Below are 23,767 nucleotides of genomic sequence, written 5' to 3' on the forward strand. Positions count from 1 at the left end.
AATAAAGATAATGTTGGAAATTAGCGATTCGTCGCATACGTGGTGCGCGGGAAATCTTGAATGTAACTGTCGATCCAAGATGGCTGCCACGCTACCATCGACGCGACGCTTCACTAGAGCGCCGTTCAACTCCCTTTGACACTCTTTTCCAACCAGTATGAATAAACAAGATGGCGCACCATGCGCCGTCAAATGCATTTGAATTTTTATTTACTGTTGTTTGTTTACGAAATGTAACTACAAATATACAAAATATTAATCATAAATATGTCCTTTTCCTCAACTTAGATCCCGTTCAATTTCATTATTTGGAAAATACCATTGGTTAATAGTCGAGACTTTTTATCATTATATTGCACGAACTGTTTTATCTGCTTTTTTTCAGACCACCGTAAGATATTGTGCTCTAATCATTGATAATGTCATCTCGTTACTATTGCGTATTTTAGTACACTTCAATTTTTACCATGTGATTCAGATAATATAACAAAAACGTGGATTATTATTAAACACATATAGTTATCTCAATCATTCAACATATTTACAATTGGATAAGAATATATTTCGTAGATACTTTTATTTTTTATTTTATAAGTTCGGCGTTGTGACGAGTGCTCAGTTTTAGTTCGATTATATTTTGAACGGAGAGTTTGATACAACAAATATAATAATAAAAGGTGACATGACGCTCAAAGGATGGCGGCTAGTATTAAACAAAGGTAGGTACACTTAAGGGTATTAAATATATATGTCAATCATTAAATTAAAGTAGGTGAATGGGATATCCCATTGCTGCCAAGTTGTCGCCTCCTGTTCAATCAGAAGAAAGAAGGCTCATGGTACCATTACATAGTGCTTGTATATGTGTTCATTTCCGTTCAATGTAATTCAAAGCAAATTCATTCAGGGCAATTTGTATTGCCATGTTCGGGCTAAAAGGAGTTTAGATATTATGCTTGGCGTATTATATATTTCTTTCATTGCTAGTTCATATATTAATGAATTGGTCCATTGGCAAACTGCTTCTTCAAAATAATTTAAAAAGAAATAGCATATTAATGAAAATAAACATGCACGACTAGTCAGACTGCGAGATATATAGGTCATATCAGGCAAGAGAAATAAACACAAATTAAACCCATGAAAGCCTCAGTGTTGTTTGATCAGATTTGAATCTTCGACCTTCCATTGAAACCTACGTGTACTGAATCATTTGGCCTTGTCTGTTGTCATAAAATAATAAAAATGCTTATAATAAAAATAAAAAATATTCATTTACACATTTAGAAATGTATTTTTTAGTAGCACTAAAAAGTTATAATGGAGTTAATTGTTTATTTTTTATACTATGGTTAGGTGCACTAACAGATGGGCCTCCTGGTGGCTAGTGGTTACTACTGCCCGTAGAAGTTGCTACTGTAAAAAATGTTAATCATTTCTCTTATCCCTAATATTGCACCACCATTGGGAACTAAGACGTTATGTCACTTGTGCTTATTGTTGCATCAGAACACAACAACTGAAGTACTGCTTTTTGGCGGTAGAAATAATGAGTGAGTGGCACCTTATTTGGCAGATAATATTATTAACTAAATCGACACTTAGATAATAATTAACTGTCAAGTTTCATGGTACAAGTACATTTCATGAAATAATGTCATGACTATAACATTAATTTTCGTGAATGTGTTTTAGTATTATTTATACCACAGCGATATGTTTTTGGTTTGCTCGGCCTATTTGCATTAGCAAATTCATTTACGATGAGAGTTTGTTTGAGTGTAGCCATCGTTAAGATGGTCAAGCAAGTTTCGTCAGAAGGACATATTGTTGGCGAAACTTGTCCAGATCCAACAAACTATAATACAACGGATTCGATACTGACAACAAATTCATCAGACCTTTATACGGTAAGAAGTACTTGTCTGTATACAAATATAGTTAATAATTATTTGCTAGTTCCAATCCTTCTTATTTGGGCAGCAATTGGCAAAGTTTTCTCTTTCATTCATCTCTATTCTATCTAATCTCGCTTTATCCTTTCTTGCAACGTAAAAGATAATACCCAAATATCGATTAGATAGAATCGGATTCAGACTTTGAGAGTATGATATTTTATTTATTTAAATTTACGTCACTAAAATGATAATCACTTATGAGTTAGCATTTTTCTTATTGTAACTGAAAAAATGCTATCATCCGAAGATGCACATTTGGTTGAACTGTAGTTTTTTTATCTTATATTGTTTTTAAGTCCGTTATGACGTGCAATATTTAAATGTGAGTTCAGTTAATTAGTAATCTCTAAGGAAGAACATCGTATACAGAGTATTTTTGAGACCTACTAGATCCCATGGAGATACTAAAATTTGTACCCCACCTTTACCGAGGGAGTTGCTACACTGTAATTTTTTTGACCTAGTACCATCTTTTTTTTATTATCATATTTGTACCTCCACAGACACCTTGTCTATGCATCTAGTGTATATATCTTTGATTGAAATTATTTACTGTGCTTGTAATATTGGAGATAAGTAATCGTAAAAAAAACCCAAAAAAACTACGCTCTTGATTGATTTTGGACAGTATTTTTTTATTAAAAATTTTGTTACGTAGTAAGTATGACTACTGTAAATTTGTCTAAAACGTCGATTCTAAACAAAATAGTGCTCTAATAGCCACGAACGTTAAGTATAAATTAAATCAATTATTAATTGGAAATATATATCTCAAGATGTACACGTTAACTGATGTCATGTTTATAGTATTGCAAGTTTTTTGCAGAGGAAATTCTTTACATTCAATAATAAAAATAGAGAATGAAATGAAATGAGAGTAAATTAACCAAGACCAGAACACAGATTAATATATTTAGTGGAGATTTCGTCTGTTTCTTTCCCAAGTGAGCGTTGTATAAAATAAAGTCCATTAGGGGACCTATACCATTATCCTCGTAAACTTATTATTCGTATATAGGCTATGCATACTTACTTGTCTCTATGTAGGCTATAGTATATAGGCTATGTATACATTATTCCATATTATGTGAAAACAGCAAAAACTGTAGATATCATTAGTAATTCTGTTAAGAAAAACTATTTATCATCTCAAAATTATTGTACCAGTTAGACAATAATCTTGTGTTAGACAATAATCTTGGTTTTTGCACACAAAGATTGTGACACATTTCCTTCCAATCTGAATGAAGTACATAGATTTAACATAATATCAAAGAAAAATATAAACCTATTCATATGCAGTTATTGATAGGCATCAATAACGTTTTTATGAAACAAACGATAAAAATCGAATAATTATAAGTGTAAGTGTTTTAATATCTAAATTGTAGAAACGTAAATTAAAAATTCTTTCAGGGTCGAGATCGATACGACTGGGATGAGAAGACACAAGGTTTACTGCTCAGTGCATTTTATTATGGATATGTTGTAACTCACTTGCCTGGTGGACTTCTTGCGGAAAGATTCGGCGGAAAATGGACTATAGGACTTAGTCTTCTGGCTACTTCAATATCTACGTTGCTTACACCGTTAATAGTTGGAATGTGGGGTGCTTTTGGGTTATTCATAATGAGAGTTATCAGTGGATTGGGAGAGGTAGGTGTGATTTTGATTTTTTTTTAATATTTCTAAAATTTATTTATTTTATGGTATAGGTTTACGGACTGGCAAATGGGTCACCTTAAGGTAAATGATCTTCATTGCCTGTAAACATTGTCGTAAAATAAATTGAGCATACCTTACATCGCCAATGAGCTACCAACGTTGGGAACTGAGATGTTATGTGGGAGATGCAATAACAACATATCTTAAGCATAAAATCCCTTGTATTCAGTAAAATTGCAAAGTGACCATTTTTGATTTATCACTTTTTTTAGTTTTTTTCAAAAAAAGTCAAAAATGCAGCGTTAAAAATGTATTTAAAAAACGTATTATTTTAAATCTCATGTTTTCTTCTGATTTATAAAAACGATTAAACACTGGTTATTTACCAATATTAAATCAATAATTATAGGTCCAAATTTAAAAGTGCGAGATTGAAAACGATATTATTTCAATATTTATTTGTTTTTTTTTTCCACAAAAATGCTTTCAAAACCAAAGAAAACTGTTATGAAACTTGTCTTGCAGATTTTAAAAACATGACATTTGCTTATCTCTTCAAAAATGTATAACAACTAGGAACTTATTTTAAAATAACTGAAAAAAAAAAATGACCACAAAGGACGCTGGTGGGAATGTGTATTTTTTTTTTTTTGAGTTTTTAATGGAGTGTATAGGCGAATCCGGGAAACTAGCAGTGTTCAGAGACGACAAATTAATGTCGGAAGACCCCAGTCCATATTTTTAATTACTAAAAGGAAAAGAATTTATCGATGAACCAACCAATTCGACCAACAACTTTGCCGCACGACTCTCTGTAACACAATGTAAAGCATGGTCCACAGCTCATAATTTAGAATTCCATCCTTACCATTATACTCCTGTGCAAGTTATTCACGAAAAGGTCTCTGAAAGGAGAGTTATTTTTGACCTATTTTGAAAAAGTGATAACTCAAAAATGGTTCACTTTTGGATTAAAATTATCGCAAATAGTCACCCCTATCACCTCCTAAAGGGAATACGTCGAATTACCAATAACCCTGTATATAATTCCTATAAAATAAAAGTTGAAATATTACTGGTACAAACTATTTTATAACAAAGTAGGTTTTATATCTCTAACCACTTCGTTAAATAATTGGTGCAAATTATCCTCGGCAGAGTTTCTTCATTTCGTTTAGCTAAAAGGAAAACCGCATGTAAATTATCTCTATGAGATTATTGTGCTTTTATTATTTTTGTAATTACACTAGAAAATATAATAGTGGACACGTTTAAACACATTTACAAAGGAGTATATAAAAATAAAAAACATACAGTATTTGTTAAGGATAGACGTAGAGAGAAATGTGTATATGAGTAGTACTTTCCCGCAGCTTCGCGTGTGTGATGGGGGCGGGTAGGTGTTGGATATTATGTGACCTTTTCGTTACTCGGTTAAGTAGTTAATAGGCGACACCGAAACAAACAAACAAATGAACAAAAAATACTAAAAAAATATATTAGTATTTATAATATTAGTTAGGATTTACTAGTTTACCATCAATAATATTATGAAAGATTTTAAAGTATTATGATGTAAATGAAATAGGTACAATTTATAAAATACTTTACAACATAATTGTAAATACAAATAAATATGAATATTATCATTTCAGGGTCCAGTGACTCCAGGATTTGTTCTATTAATGGCACGTTGGGTGCCGCCGGCAGAGCGGTCTCGTTTTGGGGCAATGATCTTTGGAGGGGCCCAAATCGGTAATATCGCGGGTCCCTACATTTCAGGATTGCTCTTGGCAAATGACGGCGACTGGGCCAATGTATTTTATGTGTTCGGTGGAATGGGCATCATTTGGTTTATATTTTTTGTAAGTTACTTATTATATTTCAAAATATAAAATTTATTAAAACTGGCTATAGGTACTCGTATTTAATAGAGCAATTAGGGAATCATGTACCTATATAGCGTTTAACAGTAAATGTATGTTTCAAGTTGTTGCTAAGGAAATTAAGAAAATAAAATTGGAATGTATGTAATATACTCTATAAATGATTGTTGCTATTCCAATTTATTCCAATTTCTAAGTCAACATAAAATATATTTCTGTGCGGAGAAATTAGATGTTTCAGTAATATAATAAAAAAATGATCTCCATATTCGATATTCACGTCTACGGAATTGCGTGCACGTCTATTTACCATACGTTATTGTACACGTTTGGAATATATTTTTCGCAATTGTAGACATTTTGATAAAGTTACATATTTGTAATTTTCCCGAAATGGAATTTTTATCGATTTTAATCCATATAATAATAACTTTTTTTATCGTTATAGTCACTTCTATGCTACAGTTCCCCAAATTCGCATCCATTCATATCGGACGAAGAGAAACTTTACTTAAACACTACTGTCGTTGCCTCCGGCCTACATAAGAAGCTGGATCCTGTACCGTTTAAAGCTATTTTCAGATCAGCACCAGTCTGGTCCCTGGTGATAGCTGCAGTAAGTTCTATTTTACCATTTAGTACCTAACTTGTATAATGTCTATGAGAGTTTTGTTTAATCAACATTCGGTTTTAGTTTTTAAATTATAAAAGTGTGGACAGTTTGTATCTAATTTAAAATTGATTGTTCTGTTAAATCAAAGCGAACATAAAAAAATATACTTACAATTTTCCGAATTCATGAGTACAATTTGTCAACTAACGTAATTTTTCTAAGAAGAGCGAAATACATCCGGCAACTACAAAAATATTGACTTAATAATATAAATACGAACACTTTTATTTATATTAGAGCGACGCCATGTCAATTATTACTTTAGCAAATAATCTAACTGCAGGAAGTTAAAGGAATTGTTTTGATTTAACTGGTTCACTCCCCTGATTTGCACTTTTCACTTAATAAACTGTTTTTCAGATCGGTCACGATTGGGGTTACTTCACAATGATCACTGATTTGCCGAAGTATTTCTCTGATGTCTTAAAGTTTAATATTAAGGAAACTGGACTGATGGCTGCTCTACCTTATGTCGCTATGTATATTTGTTCATTCATATTTGCCAGTTTTTGTGATTTTTGCGTTCGTAAAAAATGGCACAGCATTGCTACTGGAAGGAAGATTTATACAACAGTATGTAAGTATATAATATTTGCAATTGAGGATTTTAAAACGAATATGAAAATTAATTCCATTTTAAACGTTATAGTTATACAAATTAACGAATCACGGCATTTTTAATTCAATTAATTAACAGTTATTTTATTGAAAACTTTGAATTTAATAACTTTTGATTTTGATTACAAAAATATATAAAGAAATATAGAAAGTCATAATTTATAAAACCAATAAATTTTTTTTCACAAATATGTAAATATTCATCGCTTCATTATTATAAATGAATATTTTATAATAGTTAGATTAACAAATAATTTCCTATTAAAAAGCATCTTTATCAGCAATTTAGTGCACAAAAAGCGTTATTCAACGTTTTGGAAACCCGACGTCGGTTGATTACGTTAATTACTTTATGTTAATCGAATAATTATTTCCTAAACAAATTTTGAAATTCATGAATTATTGCGTTGTAACTATATACTGTTGTATATATATACTGAGCCGAGATGGCCCAGTGGTTAGAACGCGTGCATCTTAACCGATGATTTCGGGTTCAAACCCAGGCAGGCACCACTGAAATTTCATGTGCTTAATTTGTGTTTATAATTCATCTCGTGCTCGGCGGTGAAGGAAAACATCGTGAGGAAACCTGCATGTGTCTAATTTCAACGAAATTCAGCCACATGTGTATTCCGCCAACCCGCATTGGAGCAGCGTGGTGGAATATGCTCCAAACCTTCTCCTCAAAGGGAGAGGAGGCCTTTATCCCAGCAGTGGGACATTTACGGGCTGCTTATGTTTTATGTTAACTATATACTTAGATAAAATTTCTATCTTAATCCGTATTGCATGCTGAATGTTTGTTTTGATTAATGAAAATAGTTTTCTTGTTTAAAATGCGGCACTCGATATGTGTTTTTGTAAATTGAGATTGTCTTGAAAATAAATATGCAATGAAGGGTTGGAGTAGAGGTTAAGTTATAGATTCAAAGAGATCTGGTCATTAGAAAGATATTGAGATTTTCTGTTGAGTTATACTTCTTACCAGAATGAGATTAAAAGGGTTATGATAGAAGGGGACTAGAGAGTGTACATGGATTTTAAGATGGCACCAAATTTGAGGGTTGTTAAAGAAGAAAACTAATTAGTCGATTTAAAGCACATTATTTACCTAGTGGGATGGCAAGCCCGCCTCGCCAAAAAGCAATACTTAGTATTGTTGTGCTCCGGCTTAAAGCGTGAGCCAATGTAACTACAGGAACAAGGGATATAAAATCTTAGTCCCCCAAGATAAGTGGCGCATTAGCGATATTAGATATGGTTAATATTTGTTGCAACGCCAATGTGTATGGGTTGTGGTCCACGTACCATCAGGCGCCTCGTCAGTGAACGTTTATTAAAAAAATCTTTTAGATTATTATTAAATATGCTGAATTTTCATTTTAATCGATTATATCGATAATTTATATCGATGAGATAGTTTGTCGAAAAATAAACTTTGTGGTTTGATATTCTGTTAACATAATTATGGCATAAATTTATGATTCAGGATTTTATTAAGCCTATAAAATAAAATAAATACATATTTCAAGTTCTTATTCAATATCATTCTTTACTTACATAACGTAATTTAGGAAAAATGTATCAATTTGTATAGGAAAGAAAATAAAGTATTTATTCACTCTAAATTATAAAGAAAAACTTTCATACTTAAAATAGAAAAACTATAAGTGATTGGTCTTACTAAGAAACTTTTCATAAATATTAAATCATTTTTTTTATTTCTCTTGTGTCTTTACTCTTATGTTAGCCATTTTGTAAGCACGTGCGTCACACATACAAATGCACTCTGATAATTTATCATGGAGGGGCACGACTTCGTGAGAGAATATATCACTATTGATTTGATTATCGAAAAAGACAACTTAGCTTAACTAATAACCACATATTGATTTAGCCGTATATATATGAAATAAATAGTTATATAAAGCACATAAAAAAACAACAAATAATTTAAGTCTTTTCTTTTATTGCTTATACTTAGTCGACATTATATTTATGTTTTTAAAATGCAATGTTTATTTTTTTTATCGGAAGCATCAAACATTTTTTCCTCACAATGTCATTCATTTTCACAACTTATTGCATTAGTAAAATATGTCCCTGAATTCATCACGCTCACGGAAGATTATTTTTTCCTCAGCCTCCGCTGTGCCTGCGATATTTATTATTCTCGCTTCGTACTCGGGTTGTGACCGTATTAAGGCGGTCGGATTTTTCGTGGCATCCATGGCCTTTATGGCAGGTTTCTATAGTAGTGTGAAGATCAATGCCATGGACATTGCCCCTAACTACGCCGGGACATGCTCCGCTATTGTTAACGGATTGGCTGCTGTGTCAGGGATGATAACTCCATACATGATTGGTCTATTGACACCTGATGTGAGTATGAATTGAATGTATCTAATTTGTAGCAATAATAAGAAATTTAAATGGTCGTTTTGATCTTTTACTACGTTTTATTCCACATTTTTATCGATATATAAGTCGATTCGAGAAGCCTCCGAGTAGGTGGAATTTTGTAATTATTTTTTAACTTAATTCCTGTTGTGTTCGAAATTTGAAACTTAAAGTATGACTCAGAATTTACAATGCAAAAAAAACGAAAAGGAATTTTTGAACTAAGGAAAAATTAAAAAAAATATATGAAAGAATTATATATATTACGGATATATTTTAGTTCTATATTCAAATATATGACTCATAAAGATAATTTTGCATACAATAAATACATAACTCTTGCATGATAGATAAATAATAATTAATGCTCTATAATTTGATCACAAATAATGTAGAAAAAACTAGCCATCATTGTGTTTTTGCTAGTATTTGAAGTAGAGGCCAAAAATTCATGCTTGAATGAATTTTGTTTGGTTAAAGGTGAAAATGAAATAAATCAAGCGTTGAATACGATTAATTTCCTTTAGTCGGGTTTTTATACGAAACAAACTAAAATAAAATCTTACTTCCTTCTAGCTTACCTGTTGCTCAAATATTATAACATCATAAATTTTATCATATTACAATTATTCGTGGCAACTCGCACGTCATCTTTTGAACTCTGATGTCACTGGGCCAGAAACTTTCATAAAACTATCAGCAGCACAAAGTTTCTTCATAAAGTTTAAAGTTGCTTCTAAAGTTACCCGAAGCAAGGAAAAGCAAATCTGTTTATGAATACTGACTCCAAAATTAACTAAAATGTTTTAAGGTCACGTGTATGTAGGCATATATCTGAAGATTTGATTTTATTATTGAATTTACATTTAATTAAAAATAATATCAAACACAGTATGGTATTTAAAGGCCTGAACCGATAATTCAAAAAAAAAAAATAATAACCGTGTAATTCGATATATACTAATATTTATTGTGTAAAATTTTATCGGACATAGGATTGTACCAAATTATATTTTTATTTTTTTAATATATCGATATTATTTCTTATATCAATAATTATAATAAATATTCTTGATTTCAGCAAACGATTCAGCAATGGCGCCTAGCTTTCTGGACAATATTCGTTGTCCTTGTGGGAACAAACATCATATATTTGATATGGGGATCTGGTGAGCCACAGTGGTGGGACGATGTTGACAAGTATGGCTATCCTCCTAATTGGAAACATGGACCTCTTAGGAAGAGATCAGAAAACTCGGAGAAAAACGTAGTATATCCAAAACACGACCATTCGCCAATTGCTAAAGACTAAATTAAAATAATATCGAACCACTGTGTTTTTTTAAATAATATTACTAGTTATAATTATAATAACTAAGTAGACTTGTCATGTTTAGTTATGCATTAATGTTATATACAATTAGTCGTAACAATGTATATGTTACTGTAAAAGCTCGAACTAAGGTACATCTTAAGACTTTCCAGTAAAACCTAAGATTTACCGACATGAGTTGGTAAATGTAAGAATTTATTATAAAGGGACTAAATTTTTATCGACATCTACCGTTAACTTTTACCATTCACAACCATAATCGGTAAATCTAAGGTTTTACTGGAAAATCTTAAGATTTACCGTAGTTGGACACACACACACACACACACACACACACATACATATATATATATATATATTCATATATTATAGAAATGTTCTGACGGTGAAAGCCTCTTTGGTGTACTGCCTAGTTTATAAGGCTGCATATCTTGAGATCTTGGTTTCCAACCCCGAAAGCCTATTTATTAATCGAAATTGGGACTGTCAAAATTCTCGCGTCCTGGAAAGCAGACAAACCTGTCGGTTCTATGTTACGAATGTTACGCTTAAGAATAACATTTCAGTGGCTCGGAAAATATTTAAAGCAATGCATTTGAATTTATTTTCTCTGGTCGTGTTAGATCTCCGTCCCATCGGATTATGAAAGTTAACCTTGTTTGCGCATACATAATTTAATAAATCATCCACGACTGAAAAGGGCTTGATTGACTTTAATTAGTGAGAAGGCATCATTATACGTGTATATTTTGATAATATATGTTCTGGTCAACAGACTATATAAATAAACAAAAATAAACCGACAAAGAAGGCTCATCATTATTGTTAAATTTAACAGTATTTCTGATACTGTAGTACAAATCGACATCATGTTATTATATTTTCTACAATTTTGAAATTTAGTTAGATTGACTATAATATAACTGTTATAAAGTTTTTTAAATATATTTATTTTTAGTGTTCAACAATAACGCGATAAAATTATCTTTTCTAAGAAAATTAAGGATCGATTAATAAAAGATTTTAATCTAATCGTAATCGATGTACTTCCAATTATGTTAAATTTATTTTTGAAATTAAATACTTGCTAATGTTTTACCAGTCCAGCAGAGATACCCGGTGGAATGTTAAATAAGAATGGTAGCTCGTCTGATGCTGGCCTGCTGCATTTAGGTACAATCATTTCGAGTGATATTTTTATTTACCTTAAAATGACGATAGTAAACAACTGTTTACAACTTATATATTTTAGATTCGTATCATATATATCGTATTTTACGTAGTTTCGTAGGTTATGCACCTGGCGAAAAATAAAAGCAAATACACATCGACTAGAATGGAATTAAATTTTAGAAATAAAATCAGGGGCGAAGATACAAATATGATAACCAATTTTTTTATAACAATCTCTTACAGAAGAAGTAAACTTCTTTGTTTCATTCAACTGATTGAGCTGAAATTTTGCGCATACTTAGATAACAATACACTCTAGTATTTTGTATGTTAGATAATATAATTTGTTCAAAATGCGCGCTTTTACAAATATTATTACAAAAAGTTTTCAATAGTAGATAACCTGTAATTGCTATTTATTATTATCTTATTCATTAAATCGGACTCGATCAAAGTAACAAATATTGTCTATCGGACGGAACAGAAACTACTATACAGGAAATAATATATTATGAATCTAACGAGTGTATCTATTACCAAAATCTTTCATAATGTTGGCGTTAGAATAATTGAAAACTTTTTTTTGTTCCATACACTAAGACCGCTCTTTGTACTAATTGCAATAATTGGTCAATGCTTTTTAAATCTAGGTCTAACTTTTTTAAAAAAAGAACATTTTATAATTAAATAAAAAATATAAGAGTATGTAGTGTTTTACGTATATTACATTTTTCTATTAGTTCTTCTTAACAATATATTTTTTTATAGCAAACAGCCACTAAGGTATGCTATTTCCTTAGACTTAGATTACATTTTAATTGCGTTTGATGTTCATTACTGGGGTGAGCAACAAGATAATTGACTAAAGAACGGGCGTCTTCGCTCACCTTAATCAGACTCTATAAATACTTCCATATTACATCATACATTGCAATCGAGTGAATCGCCAAACTAATCGATGACTTATAAATACCTTAAAACAGCCTTATAAATGGCTCAGTGGGTGAAACACGTGAAAACATCGTCAAGAAACCTGCATATTTAGGATTAAAATCTGCCACATGGGTATTCACCAATTTGCCTTACAGCAGCGTGGTGCAGTATCCAAACTTTTTACTCAAAAGAAGTCTTAACCCAGCTGTAGGTACTTCAAGGCTGGTACTTTTACATGTTTGTTCATGTAACAAAACCATTTTAGAATTTTTACTATTTGTGTTGCCTACTCTGACATACTTGCACAAAATCCTTCCAAAGAAAACTGTACTATATATAAAAAAAATTAAGTAATTTTATTATATATAATAAATTTTTAATTCGCTTACCTTTGTCCCATTAATTGGGGTCAGTTTTTTATATTTTTCTTTCACTTTAAATCTTTTTACTTAACAGCCCAACACGTTATTCCATACACGACAACAGTCTGGTCTGAAAAGGTCTGTTGATAGTTTTATTTTTACACTATATAATAAGAGGAAGTCAGTGTTGTGTAATCCTCACGAACTTTCAATTTCATCGGTCTATTTCACGTAGCGCTCTGTATACGTGAATCGGGGGATTAAAAGTTAGAGCTGCTTACTAACGCATTATCCATTTTGTAGAAAATTATAAGAAATACCGGATAATATATACACTATTTGGCTCTTTATATTTTTAATCCAACCCTTCCTAGATTTCGAAAAGCTTCTTATATAAATCTGGACGTCTATCACACCTTCACCACTGAGAACTAAGCACCTATTAACTTAAAAAACAAGATTTTATGAGGACTATAAATATTAATATGTCATAGAATTACGAGCATAATAAACGCTTTGCGGTGAACTGTTTTTTTCTTTTAAATAAAATGTTATGAATATTTTATATTGCGTAAAATTCCCAAAAATTTAAAACCTTTGCCTTGACCTTTTGCCAAAACTATTATAAAATAATGATTTAATAAATTTATAATTTTACAAGGAAAACATACTAGTGGGAAATCACTTTACGAAAATTTGTAACAAATAAATTAAAAATATATGCAAATAATTTCTTGCGGTTTTCAATTTAGGATAGACAGCTTTATATAATTTTAATCAGATCTAGTTATAGTTGTCGATGATCCAGTTTTAGATAAAGACTGGTGGAATATAAGCTGGTGAAATATAACCTGATGTATAGTGGTCAACACTGCCCATAGACATTGGCGCTGTTAGAAATATTAACCATCCCTTACTTCGCCAATGCGCCACCAACTTTGGGAACTAAGATGTTACGTCACTTGTGCCTGTAGTTACACTGTCTCACTTACCCTTCAAACCGGAACACAGCAATTGTTGTATTGTTGCTTAAACCAAGTATTGCTGCTTGGCGGCAGAATAACTGATGAGTGGGTGAAAACCTTCTAGGTTTTACCTTCTACTACCTACCTAGAAGGTTTTGCACAAATACATTAAGTAACAATAAATATTGAATAAATCTTGGTTTTTTCTTAATAAAATACTAAATAAATATTATATATAATCACTTTTGAAAAAAAAAAACTTATTCCACCTGTTTATGAAAAACCCATTTTTTTTTTCAATAATTTAATTTTATTTATAATCTATACTAATATTATAAATGCAAATAAAAAAGTAACTCTGTCTGTCTGTATAATCTGTCTTTTGGTCTGTTGCTCTTTCACGATCAACCACTGAAACGAATTTGATAAAATTTTTACATGAAGCAAGTTTGAATACCAAGACTACTTTTAAAACCTAACACATGACGACCAATCCATGAAACGTAAGCTACTCTGAGGGAGATAACTAGTAAAATATAAAAATAAAATAATCATCATCCTCCTGCCCTTATCCCAATTTTACTTGGGGTCGGCGCAGCATGTCTTCTTTTTCCATACTTCTCTGTCGGACGTCATCTCACAAGTAACATTCTTTCTAACCATATCGTCTTGCACACAATCCGTCCATCGTTTCTTGGGTCTGATCCATATAGAACAGCAGGTCTGACCATGGTCTTATAGATCTTCCCCTTAAGTTTAAGTGGAATACGGGGATCAAAATAAAAAAATATAAAATAAAATTGAAAAATAAACAACTGATACATTGCACCAGTTAATAATATCGCTAATAGGGACAAACTTAAACAAAACACTGCAATCTAAATGGAAAGATAAAATATTGAAATAATCTCTTATTTACTTGTCTAATATATTTACATATAATAGTTGTCTGGTATTATTGGGTTTCCATTCTTCGTTTGAATATAAAAGCATAAATACATTATTTGTCTGTCGCGCAAAGTGAGTGGATGCATTGTGTTTAAAATGTATTAGTACTTGTGTGATCTACAAGTTCGTTTACACTATTGTTTATTCTTCAAATAGCATTTGTGGTTTTTTTTTAGGCTGAGATGGCCCAGTGGTTGGAACGCGTGCATCGTAATCGATGATTTCGGGTTCAATTTTCATGTGCTTAATTTGTATTTATAATTCATCTCGTATTCAGCGGTGAAGGAAAACATCGTGAGGAAACCTGCATGAGTCTAATTTCAACGAAATTCTGTCACATGTGTATTCCACCAACCCGCATTGGAGCAGCGTGGTGGAACATGCTCCAAACCTTCACCTCAAAGGGACAGGAGGCCTTAACCCAGCAGTGGGAAATTTACAGGCTATTAATGTAAATGTTTTAATGTAACATTTAACATGATAAAAATTTTCAAAAACCGTGAATTTAAAATGAATTTGTTACCAACATTTATTCTGATTCATTTTTTGAATACCTATTATGTAAAACATAGTAAGTACCTTAGAAAACACGGGTCCATGGAACACAACAAAATGAATAAACTACTAAAATAATTTCCCTTTTTTCGTACCGTAGTCGAGTAATGAGTTTTTAATTAGTAATATCTTGTATAGTCTTTACGTTTACGCAATTCAACATGCACAGCGTATTTAAAGTGTTTACTTTGACAGATTAATTTTATCATTAGTGTTAGAGTAACGTATGATAGCTATCTTTCGAAAATTAGTAAACAATACTCAGAGATTATGGAACTGCGTGCTTAGTTATATTAGTTCTCGTATCTATGAAATTCCAACGGAATTTTCGAATTACATACAAACAAAACAAGATAATAAAATCCGGTAAATATGATATATATGTTACTGTAAAAGCTCGAACTAAGGTAAATCTCAAGATTTACCGACATGAGTTGGGAAATGTAAGTATTTATTATAAAGGGACGACTTTTTCAGACTTTTACCATTCCAACCTAACCTAACCTAACATGTAAATCCAAAGATTTACCAAGTGAGTGATGGTAAAAGTTCGAATCCCAAAGTTTGATGGACATTTACCGTAAATAATCGGCAAATCTTAGGTTTTACTGGAAAATCTTAAGATTTAGTTCGAGCTTTACAGTAACATATACATATATATAATAATCGACCATTTAATAATACATTTAAAATAAATATTGACGGACACTTACTAAACAAATTTTTAATTTTAGTTATATACATAAAGATATAATTAAATTCATCAAGAATTCCAAGAATAACTCACTCACACAGTTCTATTTTTACAGTGACAACCCAGGATTTTTTGAGTTTTCCTTTAACATCAGACAAACGGTAACGTCATTCACTTTTCTTTCAAGAATAATATATTATATTTACGACTTTCTTATGTACAACAGATTGTCTGTTTGGTCTCGTGGAAAGGTCTTCGTCCCGCTTCCGAGTCTAATCCGAGTCTAGTCTCATTGGATATTAGAGCTCATCTGAGTTTGCACACACAACCGTGCGGACTATAATATCTTCTGCGCAGTTAGCTCCGATGTAAGTCAGAGGACATAAATGAAATAATCCTTTGCAAAAAGTTAAATTTGTTTAAATCAGTTTAATTATTTTATGTTAAGAACAAATAAGATAAGATATACCGAATGATAAACCATATAAAAAACATACGACACATTTAACTTAAATATATATTTAGCTTATACCCGGCAAGCAATGAATACCTTGTTAATATTCCTTCCAAACAATTATCCGATATATTTTAGTCTCCATCTATAATTGTGGTACTGTGCCAGTATCTAACACTAACAGTTCAAACTGTAATAGGTTTTTATTCAGCCGGAATAATGGTATTGGAATGCATTCGAGATTAACCTAGTATTAATGAAGATAATTAATGATTGCGTAATTTTGTTTATGCTATATTCTTCCGTAACTTATATAGTATGTGATGAATGATTGGCCACTTATAAATCTAATGTCAGAAAAAAAAAAAAAAAACTTCTAGGTCGTTAAACTAAATAAACGAATATAGGAAAAATTCAATTAAAATACAATAATTAATATGGGTTATTATATGAATTATTACTATCTATTTATTACAGATTTCTATCTGTCACTTGCGTAAAAATAATTATAATATTTTTTTAAACTGGCAACTCGAACATTGATAGTAGCTCATCATGACGGGAATTGATTATATTTTTCACTAGGCATCGAATATGACGACATTTATTTATTTATTTATTGAGTTAAGACCAAGTTCTTTCAATAGAATAAAAAAGTAATTACATTAGATGTCTTTATCAATAGCAAATAACACGTGTTGAATATATTTGATCTTGCACATTTCTCGCTTCTTATAATTAAACATCTGCACGTGGTATTCATCTCATATCCAGAATGCATTTATGTGGTATAATTTTAAAATAGATCGTAATCCATTGACATAAAAGTTATTTTAGTTTGTTAATATGTTAATGATGTTTAAGTTTATAAGAAGTTGACGATTCACGTGACCCACTTTTAATCGTGTCATTGTGGGAAAATCTTAGTGTCTGCATAAGTTTTTTATAATAATAAATAGGATATAAGTTGCATGTGTATACGAAAAAGAAAATTAAAATGGATATACCTTGTTTTTATTAAAATAACAGTAATTGAATGTTCCACTAATAAGCTAATGCATTAACAGGAGAAGTCTTGTTTATATTCCACTCTGCTCCAATACGGAGCATACACGTGTGGCAGAATTTCATCCGGAATAGGGCTTGAACCCGCAATCTGTGATCAAGATTCACATATTCTCTGCCATCAGTCGTTACATTTAACGTGAGCAATAACATGTTTTTTTGAGGGTAAATATTTTATTGCAATGGTAATTCCCGTGTAAAGGTTACGAAATCGAAAACTTGCTTTTATTTGCTGGCTAACGATTACGCCCGCTCAGTTAATAATAATAGGGTTTACTTCCAGCGAACTGATTAGACCTCTTATTATATTATGAGAGTAGATTTTAAATTCAATTAGTTATTTTGTTGCCAAACAGCAACCGGATTGCTGTTATTCAATGGAAAGAGTGACTCAATCATGCATGTAATATTAAGTACTTTTACTTGGATGTCAGTGTTACTATTTTCTGTATCATTCCACAAATACACAATAAGATTATTTTTGAGAGGGCCTTTTACCGATTTTAAAATTATTCTATTATTATTATTCTATTTTATTATTATTCAATATTACAATTTGTAATTACATAATTCGAATTCAATCAGTTATTTTTATTGTATCGGTTACTAATAAAGGAAGTTAGTTGCATTGCGAAGAAAATCATAATAGTTTAATTTCAGACAGTTTTGTAATACATATAAAACCTCTTAATAAAAAAATCATTGTGTTACTTTCTCATTATTACAACATTCGTTTTGAAGTCATTTGATATTCAAATATAGTATAGATTAACTTTATTTAAAATAATTTATATTCATATAGAGGTCGCTTACAGAACGGAGTATTAAGTTTACTCCACAGATAATGTATAAATTATAATCGAAGTATTTTATTGGATTTCTCTTGAAGAGAAACAACTTTTTAGAAATAATTACGATGGTTATAAATAAATAAATAAATTATACCAAATTATATAGTGCTATTAAAAGTAACATTTTTGATAGACTTATATAATAATGCACTGATTTCAGATTGTCGTAATTTGTAAAGGTAAACATCAAAACATCGATTGATTTGTATCTGTTTGTGTGGCATTTTAATAAAAAGGTATATTTTAATTAGCTTTTTAGCATTAGCAGCCTGTAAGTTTCCCACTGCTAGGCTAAAGGCCTCCTCTCCCTTGAGGAGAAGGTTTGGAGCATATTCCACCACGCTGCTCCAATGCGGGTTGGTGGAATACACATGTGGCAGAATTTTATTGAAATTAAACACATGCAGGTTTCATCACGATGTTTTCCTTCACCGCCGAGCAAGAGATGAATTATAAAAATTTGGTGGTGCCTGCCTAGGTTTTTCTAACCACTGGGCCATCTCATCAATTTTAATTAGACTAGATATTAATTAATTACTAGGTGCTTAGCGATGGTTCAGCTTTGTGCTTAGTTAAAGTTACACATTAAATAAATCTAGCTTACTCCTTCAAAGTTAAACACAACAATTTAAAATAAGTGACGTAGGGCGGTAACTAGCCAGACGGGCTTGCACAAAGCCCTACCGCAAAGTTGGTTTATGTGTAAATTACGGATACACCTAAATATCTAAAATAAGGCGACATATGCATGTCTCTCCTAGTCACGGTCGTTCCGTTTCATAATATCTAAACTAACCCATAATATATTAATTGATTTTAATGATACTATAAGTGTTGTTTGCATTTATTTGTTTTATTTTTTTTTTGTATATATTAGATGTAGTTGTTAGTAAATGTATATTTTATAACTATAAATAACTAATTTTATTTAAATGAAAAAAAAATAAGCTTAACTGTACAAAAAAAAATATTATTCGTTAAGTTTTTTTTATGCTTATTTTGATGATTCTTTAAAATATAACGTAACGCTTGAGATTAACAAAAGCGTATTATGAGTTTTTCCACGGTGATTAGACACTGCTAATTGGCTGTGTCAATTACAGGTAAGGAATATGCCAAAAAGATGATTCGATTTTTAAATTAAAAATTTGCGATCGCATTTTGTTCACCCGAACTGTCTTCAGTTACAATATTAGATGCAATATTTGTATACATTTTAGGTATTTATCTACACTTGAATTGCGAAATTGTCGAGTGTGCTTCACTGTGTGCTTCACAGGCGTTACATGGGTCTTTGCTATATAGTTGACATCAAATCTTCTCAGCACTCTTAGTAGTACTTTAAATACATTTTATTAATTAATATATTTAGCCTTACATCATCACATCATAGTTATACGATCATATCATTATTTGTAAATGAGATAATTTGTTGTTTTTATACATATTCTTATATTCTTCAACAAATAGATAAAAAGGAAGTTTATAAAGAAGTATAACTTGATTAAATAACATCAAATATCTCAACTATAATCAAATTACATAGTGATATTTTATAGTATAAAATGTATAGCTAAGTTAGCAAATGATAGGATACGAAAAGCGAGATTTTAAAAATGTTAATATTTGCCTTGTTTACCGTAAATAAAAAAATGGTAAAATAGTTGTTCTGTATCAACAATGTTGTTTGAATATAAAATGGGTTTTATATAGTTTTTTTATTATGACATTCGTTTGACTTGACCAATTTTTGGAGTTTTCCTTATTTAGTTTAAATTATCTTAATTCGAATCCGCATCGCCGATGTATGTTTTGGAGTTATCGTTAATCTGTTTTGAAGACTATGTTTTGTATTGTGTGATGTAAATTTTTTAATGTTACATTTATATTGTAGTCATTCTCACATGTTGCAGCTAAACGAGCATTTAAGTACCAATTTACTTAGTGGTAGGTAGGGCTTTGTCCAAGCCTGTCTGGGTAGGTACCACCCACTTTAACAGCAGTACTCAGTATTGTTGTGTTCCGGCTTGAAGGGTGTTAGAGCCAGTGTAACTACAGGCACAAGGAAAGTAACATCTTAGTTCCCAAGGTTGGTGGCGCATTGGTGATGTAAGGAATAGTTAATTTTTCTTACAGCGCCCTTGTCTATGGGCGGTGGTGACCATTTATCATCAGGTGGCCCATTTGCTCGTTCACATACCTATACCATAAAATATTTTTTTTTTAATAAAAATTGTACTACTGTCAGTAATGCACTATGCGATTTAATATAAACGATGAGCTTAATATCCGTAAATGAGCCACAGCTGGGCAAACTCTTAAGAAGATCTAGTATCCCAGGTTTAATGCCATGTTGGTATTGCCATCATTTTCCTATGAAATATGATAGGGTATTAGTTTCAAAATTATCTAAATATACTTTTTTTTAAATGATCTAATTAAATTGGTGGCAATTTTATTTATAGCTTTAAAGAAAACTAATATAATAAATTTTGTTAGAAACAGTGAAGTGAAAATTTTTCAAATATTTTGATATTATTTTATACTTACATTTTGATATAAATTTGATAGTGTTCGGTAGTGTTTGTAAGTAAGAATTTTGTAAAGGTATACAAAATTTACTTTCCTTAACATATTGGATCTGTTCGCCATAAAGTTAAATATATCATAATCGTGGAAGTTCCATGTGAATTGGCTTAGTTTTTTTTAAATAATTTATAAATGTTTCATGTCTTCGTTAAAAATACCTAATTTTATATAATTATACTTAATCAAGTATTGTAGAAAACAAATGAATATATAAATATTTATTGTAAGTAATTTTAATGATGTGTAAAAGTTGAAATACCGTGCTATAAAGTCAATGGAATTCGCTTCGATACCATGCAATGCACGTTTGATGTGTAAAGGTGCGCACACGTCGGCTTGATGACTTACCGCGGGAATTAATCTGACACTGCGCATGAGTCGAGCCGCGCGGTCGCGTGGCTGTCCCCGAATAGTGGCTACTCGTGCTTATATTGTGTTTAATGTGAATAATAATACCATTGGATAAGGAGTGCCTTTAAAAAGGTAAGCATTTTTTAAAATTATTCATTATGAATATTCAAAATTTTCAATGAGAAATCGATTAGTTTATTGTAATTTTCTTTTGCGTTTGTTACCGTACTACATTTTTCACATCGATTTTCACCATCAACTCGAAGATTATTATTTAATTAACTTAATGACAAACAATAGTTGTTTTAATTGTTATTTATAAATAATTAGTAGGAATTAATGGAGCATTTCTTTTGTATATTTATTGATATTAAATTAACAAGTCATTTATAATTATTTTCAATTTAATTATTGATAAAAAATGTTAATCTATATTTTAACTTTAGTTAAAATATAGATTAACTAGTACTGTAACAGAAACTTATATCGACAAGTTATTTCGAAAGAATTTGCAATAATAGTTAGGTAGTCATTAAATTTAATAAAACAGTTATGAGGCTGAGTCTGCACATGAAATATTTCTTGATAAGAGCAATAATTATGATCATTATAAGCGGCAAAAATGTAGACGGAAAACGTAATTTATTAAACAATTCTTAAACAAGTAATCTCCTTTTTATCGTTTTTATTTATATATATACGAGTACATCACACAGAACCAATTCAGTTCTAACACTTGTCTTGATGAAAATAGCCTGGGCTAAATTTACAATTAAACTACTATTAATATATAAGGCGGAATAAAGTAAAAATATTGTTATATCGTTGTGGAAAGTCCAAGCGAATGAATTTCCAGAGTAAACGCAAGATGTTGAAATCTTTGCTTAAATTTAATGTAATATAAACAGAAAGAGTTTTATGATCTTTTATTACGAGTACATACTTAACGATGAGTGTTTTTTATATTCACATATTATCGTGAAAATGTAGAAGAAATTTCTTCATTAAATGCGTGGATTGTAAATAAATATTTGTCTATAAACTGTAACCGCGCTGTAATAAGCCTATCGTGTATTAAAAAGATTAAATTATATTTTTCTCAGAACGATTATATAAGAAATTTTGTATTCGTGTATTATTGAAGCTTGTTTCATAAACTAGTTTCGGAAATCATACAACATTGTATGGCTATGATCAGTCGCTACTAAATCGCTACTAACATGTAAAGGACAGCCATCAGAAAGCTAAATAAGCTTGAAATCATCAAAGAAGAAGGTTAAATGATGATTGTTTTATAAAAATAGTTATTTATATCATAAAGTCTAGATTTCATTTCATGAGAAAAGATAAAATAGAATAATTACAGTTCAGTTATAGTCTGTAAATAACCTAATGTATTAGCCGTGTATGTGTGTAATGTTAATACCCCTTGGAGAGGGTTTTGAGCTTATTACAGTTTGGTATATACTCGTGGTTACAAGTTTAATTTGTAATTTAACGCATAATCTTTTGTTGACACTACAAGACTATCTTAACAGCCAAAAAAATATACATATTAATTTTATTACACTGTTAGTAAATGTGATACAGGGTTAACAAGTGACAAAAAAAATTACCAGTTTATACCAGTTTACTACACTCAACTATAATTTTTATTAAAAAACTGCTGTAATTAGTTGAAAATTCAATGCCTTTTCATTTGTGTCAATATAAAAAATAAATTTCCTACCGCTAGGCTAAGGTCACATATATCTGTAAGGAGATAATTTGTAACATATTCCATCCCGGTTTTCCACTGCAGTTTAGTGAACAACATATGTGGCAAGCTTTTACAAATCCAACAAGCAAGTGTCATCACGAGATGAATTATGAACACAAACTAAGCACGTGAAAGTGCTTGCCCGGGCTTAAAACAATCTTCGGTTAAGATTCAAGTTAATTGACATTCAGTAAATGACCCCAATCAAATGGCTGTCTCGACTCTGTCGACATGTCTGTATCATGTTCCTAATACATACCAGACAACGTAAACATCCCTCTTAAATCGAATTTAACAATTTATTCTAGACCAAATGGGATCCATACAACGGTTTTCTAATAGGAAGTTTACATCAGTTATTAGAGGCCTGGAGAACAACTGGCGAAACGGATTACAGAGGATTTTTATTTAGAATCAATTAACGTATTGAAATAAGATCTAAAATAAATAAACCGACCTGTTCCTTGTCAGCATTAAATTTGGCAGAGAGGCAAAATGAAGCACGCAGGATCGCGAATGTATGGCAATCGAACAT

The 23,767-nt window shown here is 30.8% G+C and overlaps 2 protein-coding genes across 2 annotated transcripts in view; both read left to right on the forward strand.

The window, feature by feature from the left end:
* Positions 1-682: 682 nt before the first annotated feature.
* Positions 683-10,512, forward strand: LOC125065913 (putative inorganic phosphate cotransporter). The gene is made up of 8 exons (XM_047673771.1): positions 683-719; positions 1,696-1,910; positions 3,375-3,614; positions 5,279-5,488; positions 5,958-6,125; positions 6,543-6,759; positions 8,944-9,182; positions 10,282-10,512. Exons 1-8 carry the CDS (start codon positions 683-685, stop codon positions 10,510-10,512), a joined length of 1,557 nt encoding a protein of 518 aa, XP_047529727.1.
* A 10,923-nt stretch (positions 10,513-21,435) lies between these two features.
* Positions 21,436-23,767, forward strand: part of LOC125065754 (putative inorganic phosphate cotransporter) — a 35,296-nt gene continuing 32,964 nt past the window's right edge. Inside the window, exon 1 of the mRNA XM_047673554.1 lies at positions 21,436-21,605. The gene's annotated coding sequence lies outside the window, so the exon portion shown is untranslated. The remainder of the gene's footprint in view (positions 21,606-23,767) is intronic.

Source organism: Vanessa atalanta, chromosome 8 (assembly GCF_905147765.1).
Source record: "Vanessa atalanta chromosome 8, ilVanAtal1.2, whole genome shotgun sequence".
NCBI classification, from domain to species: domain Eukaryota; kingdom Metazoa; phylum Arthropoda; class Insecta; order Lepidoptera; family Nymphalidae; genus Vanessa; species Vanessa atalanta.

Excerpts from the sequence above, each read along its gene's own strand:
- LOC125065913 (XM_047673771.1), top strand. The coding sequence starts at position 683 with ATGACGCTCAAAGGATGGCGGCTAGTATTAAACAAAG. Across the intron at positions 5,489-5,957 it reads TCATTTGGTTTATATTTTTT|TCACTTCTATGCTACAGTTC; the intron begins GTAAGTTACTTA and ends TTATCGTTATAG. Across the intron at positions 6,126-6,542 it reads GGTCCCTGGTGATAGCTGCA|ATCGGTCACGATTGGGGTTA; the intron begins GTAAGTTCTATT and ends ACTGTTTTTCAG.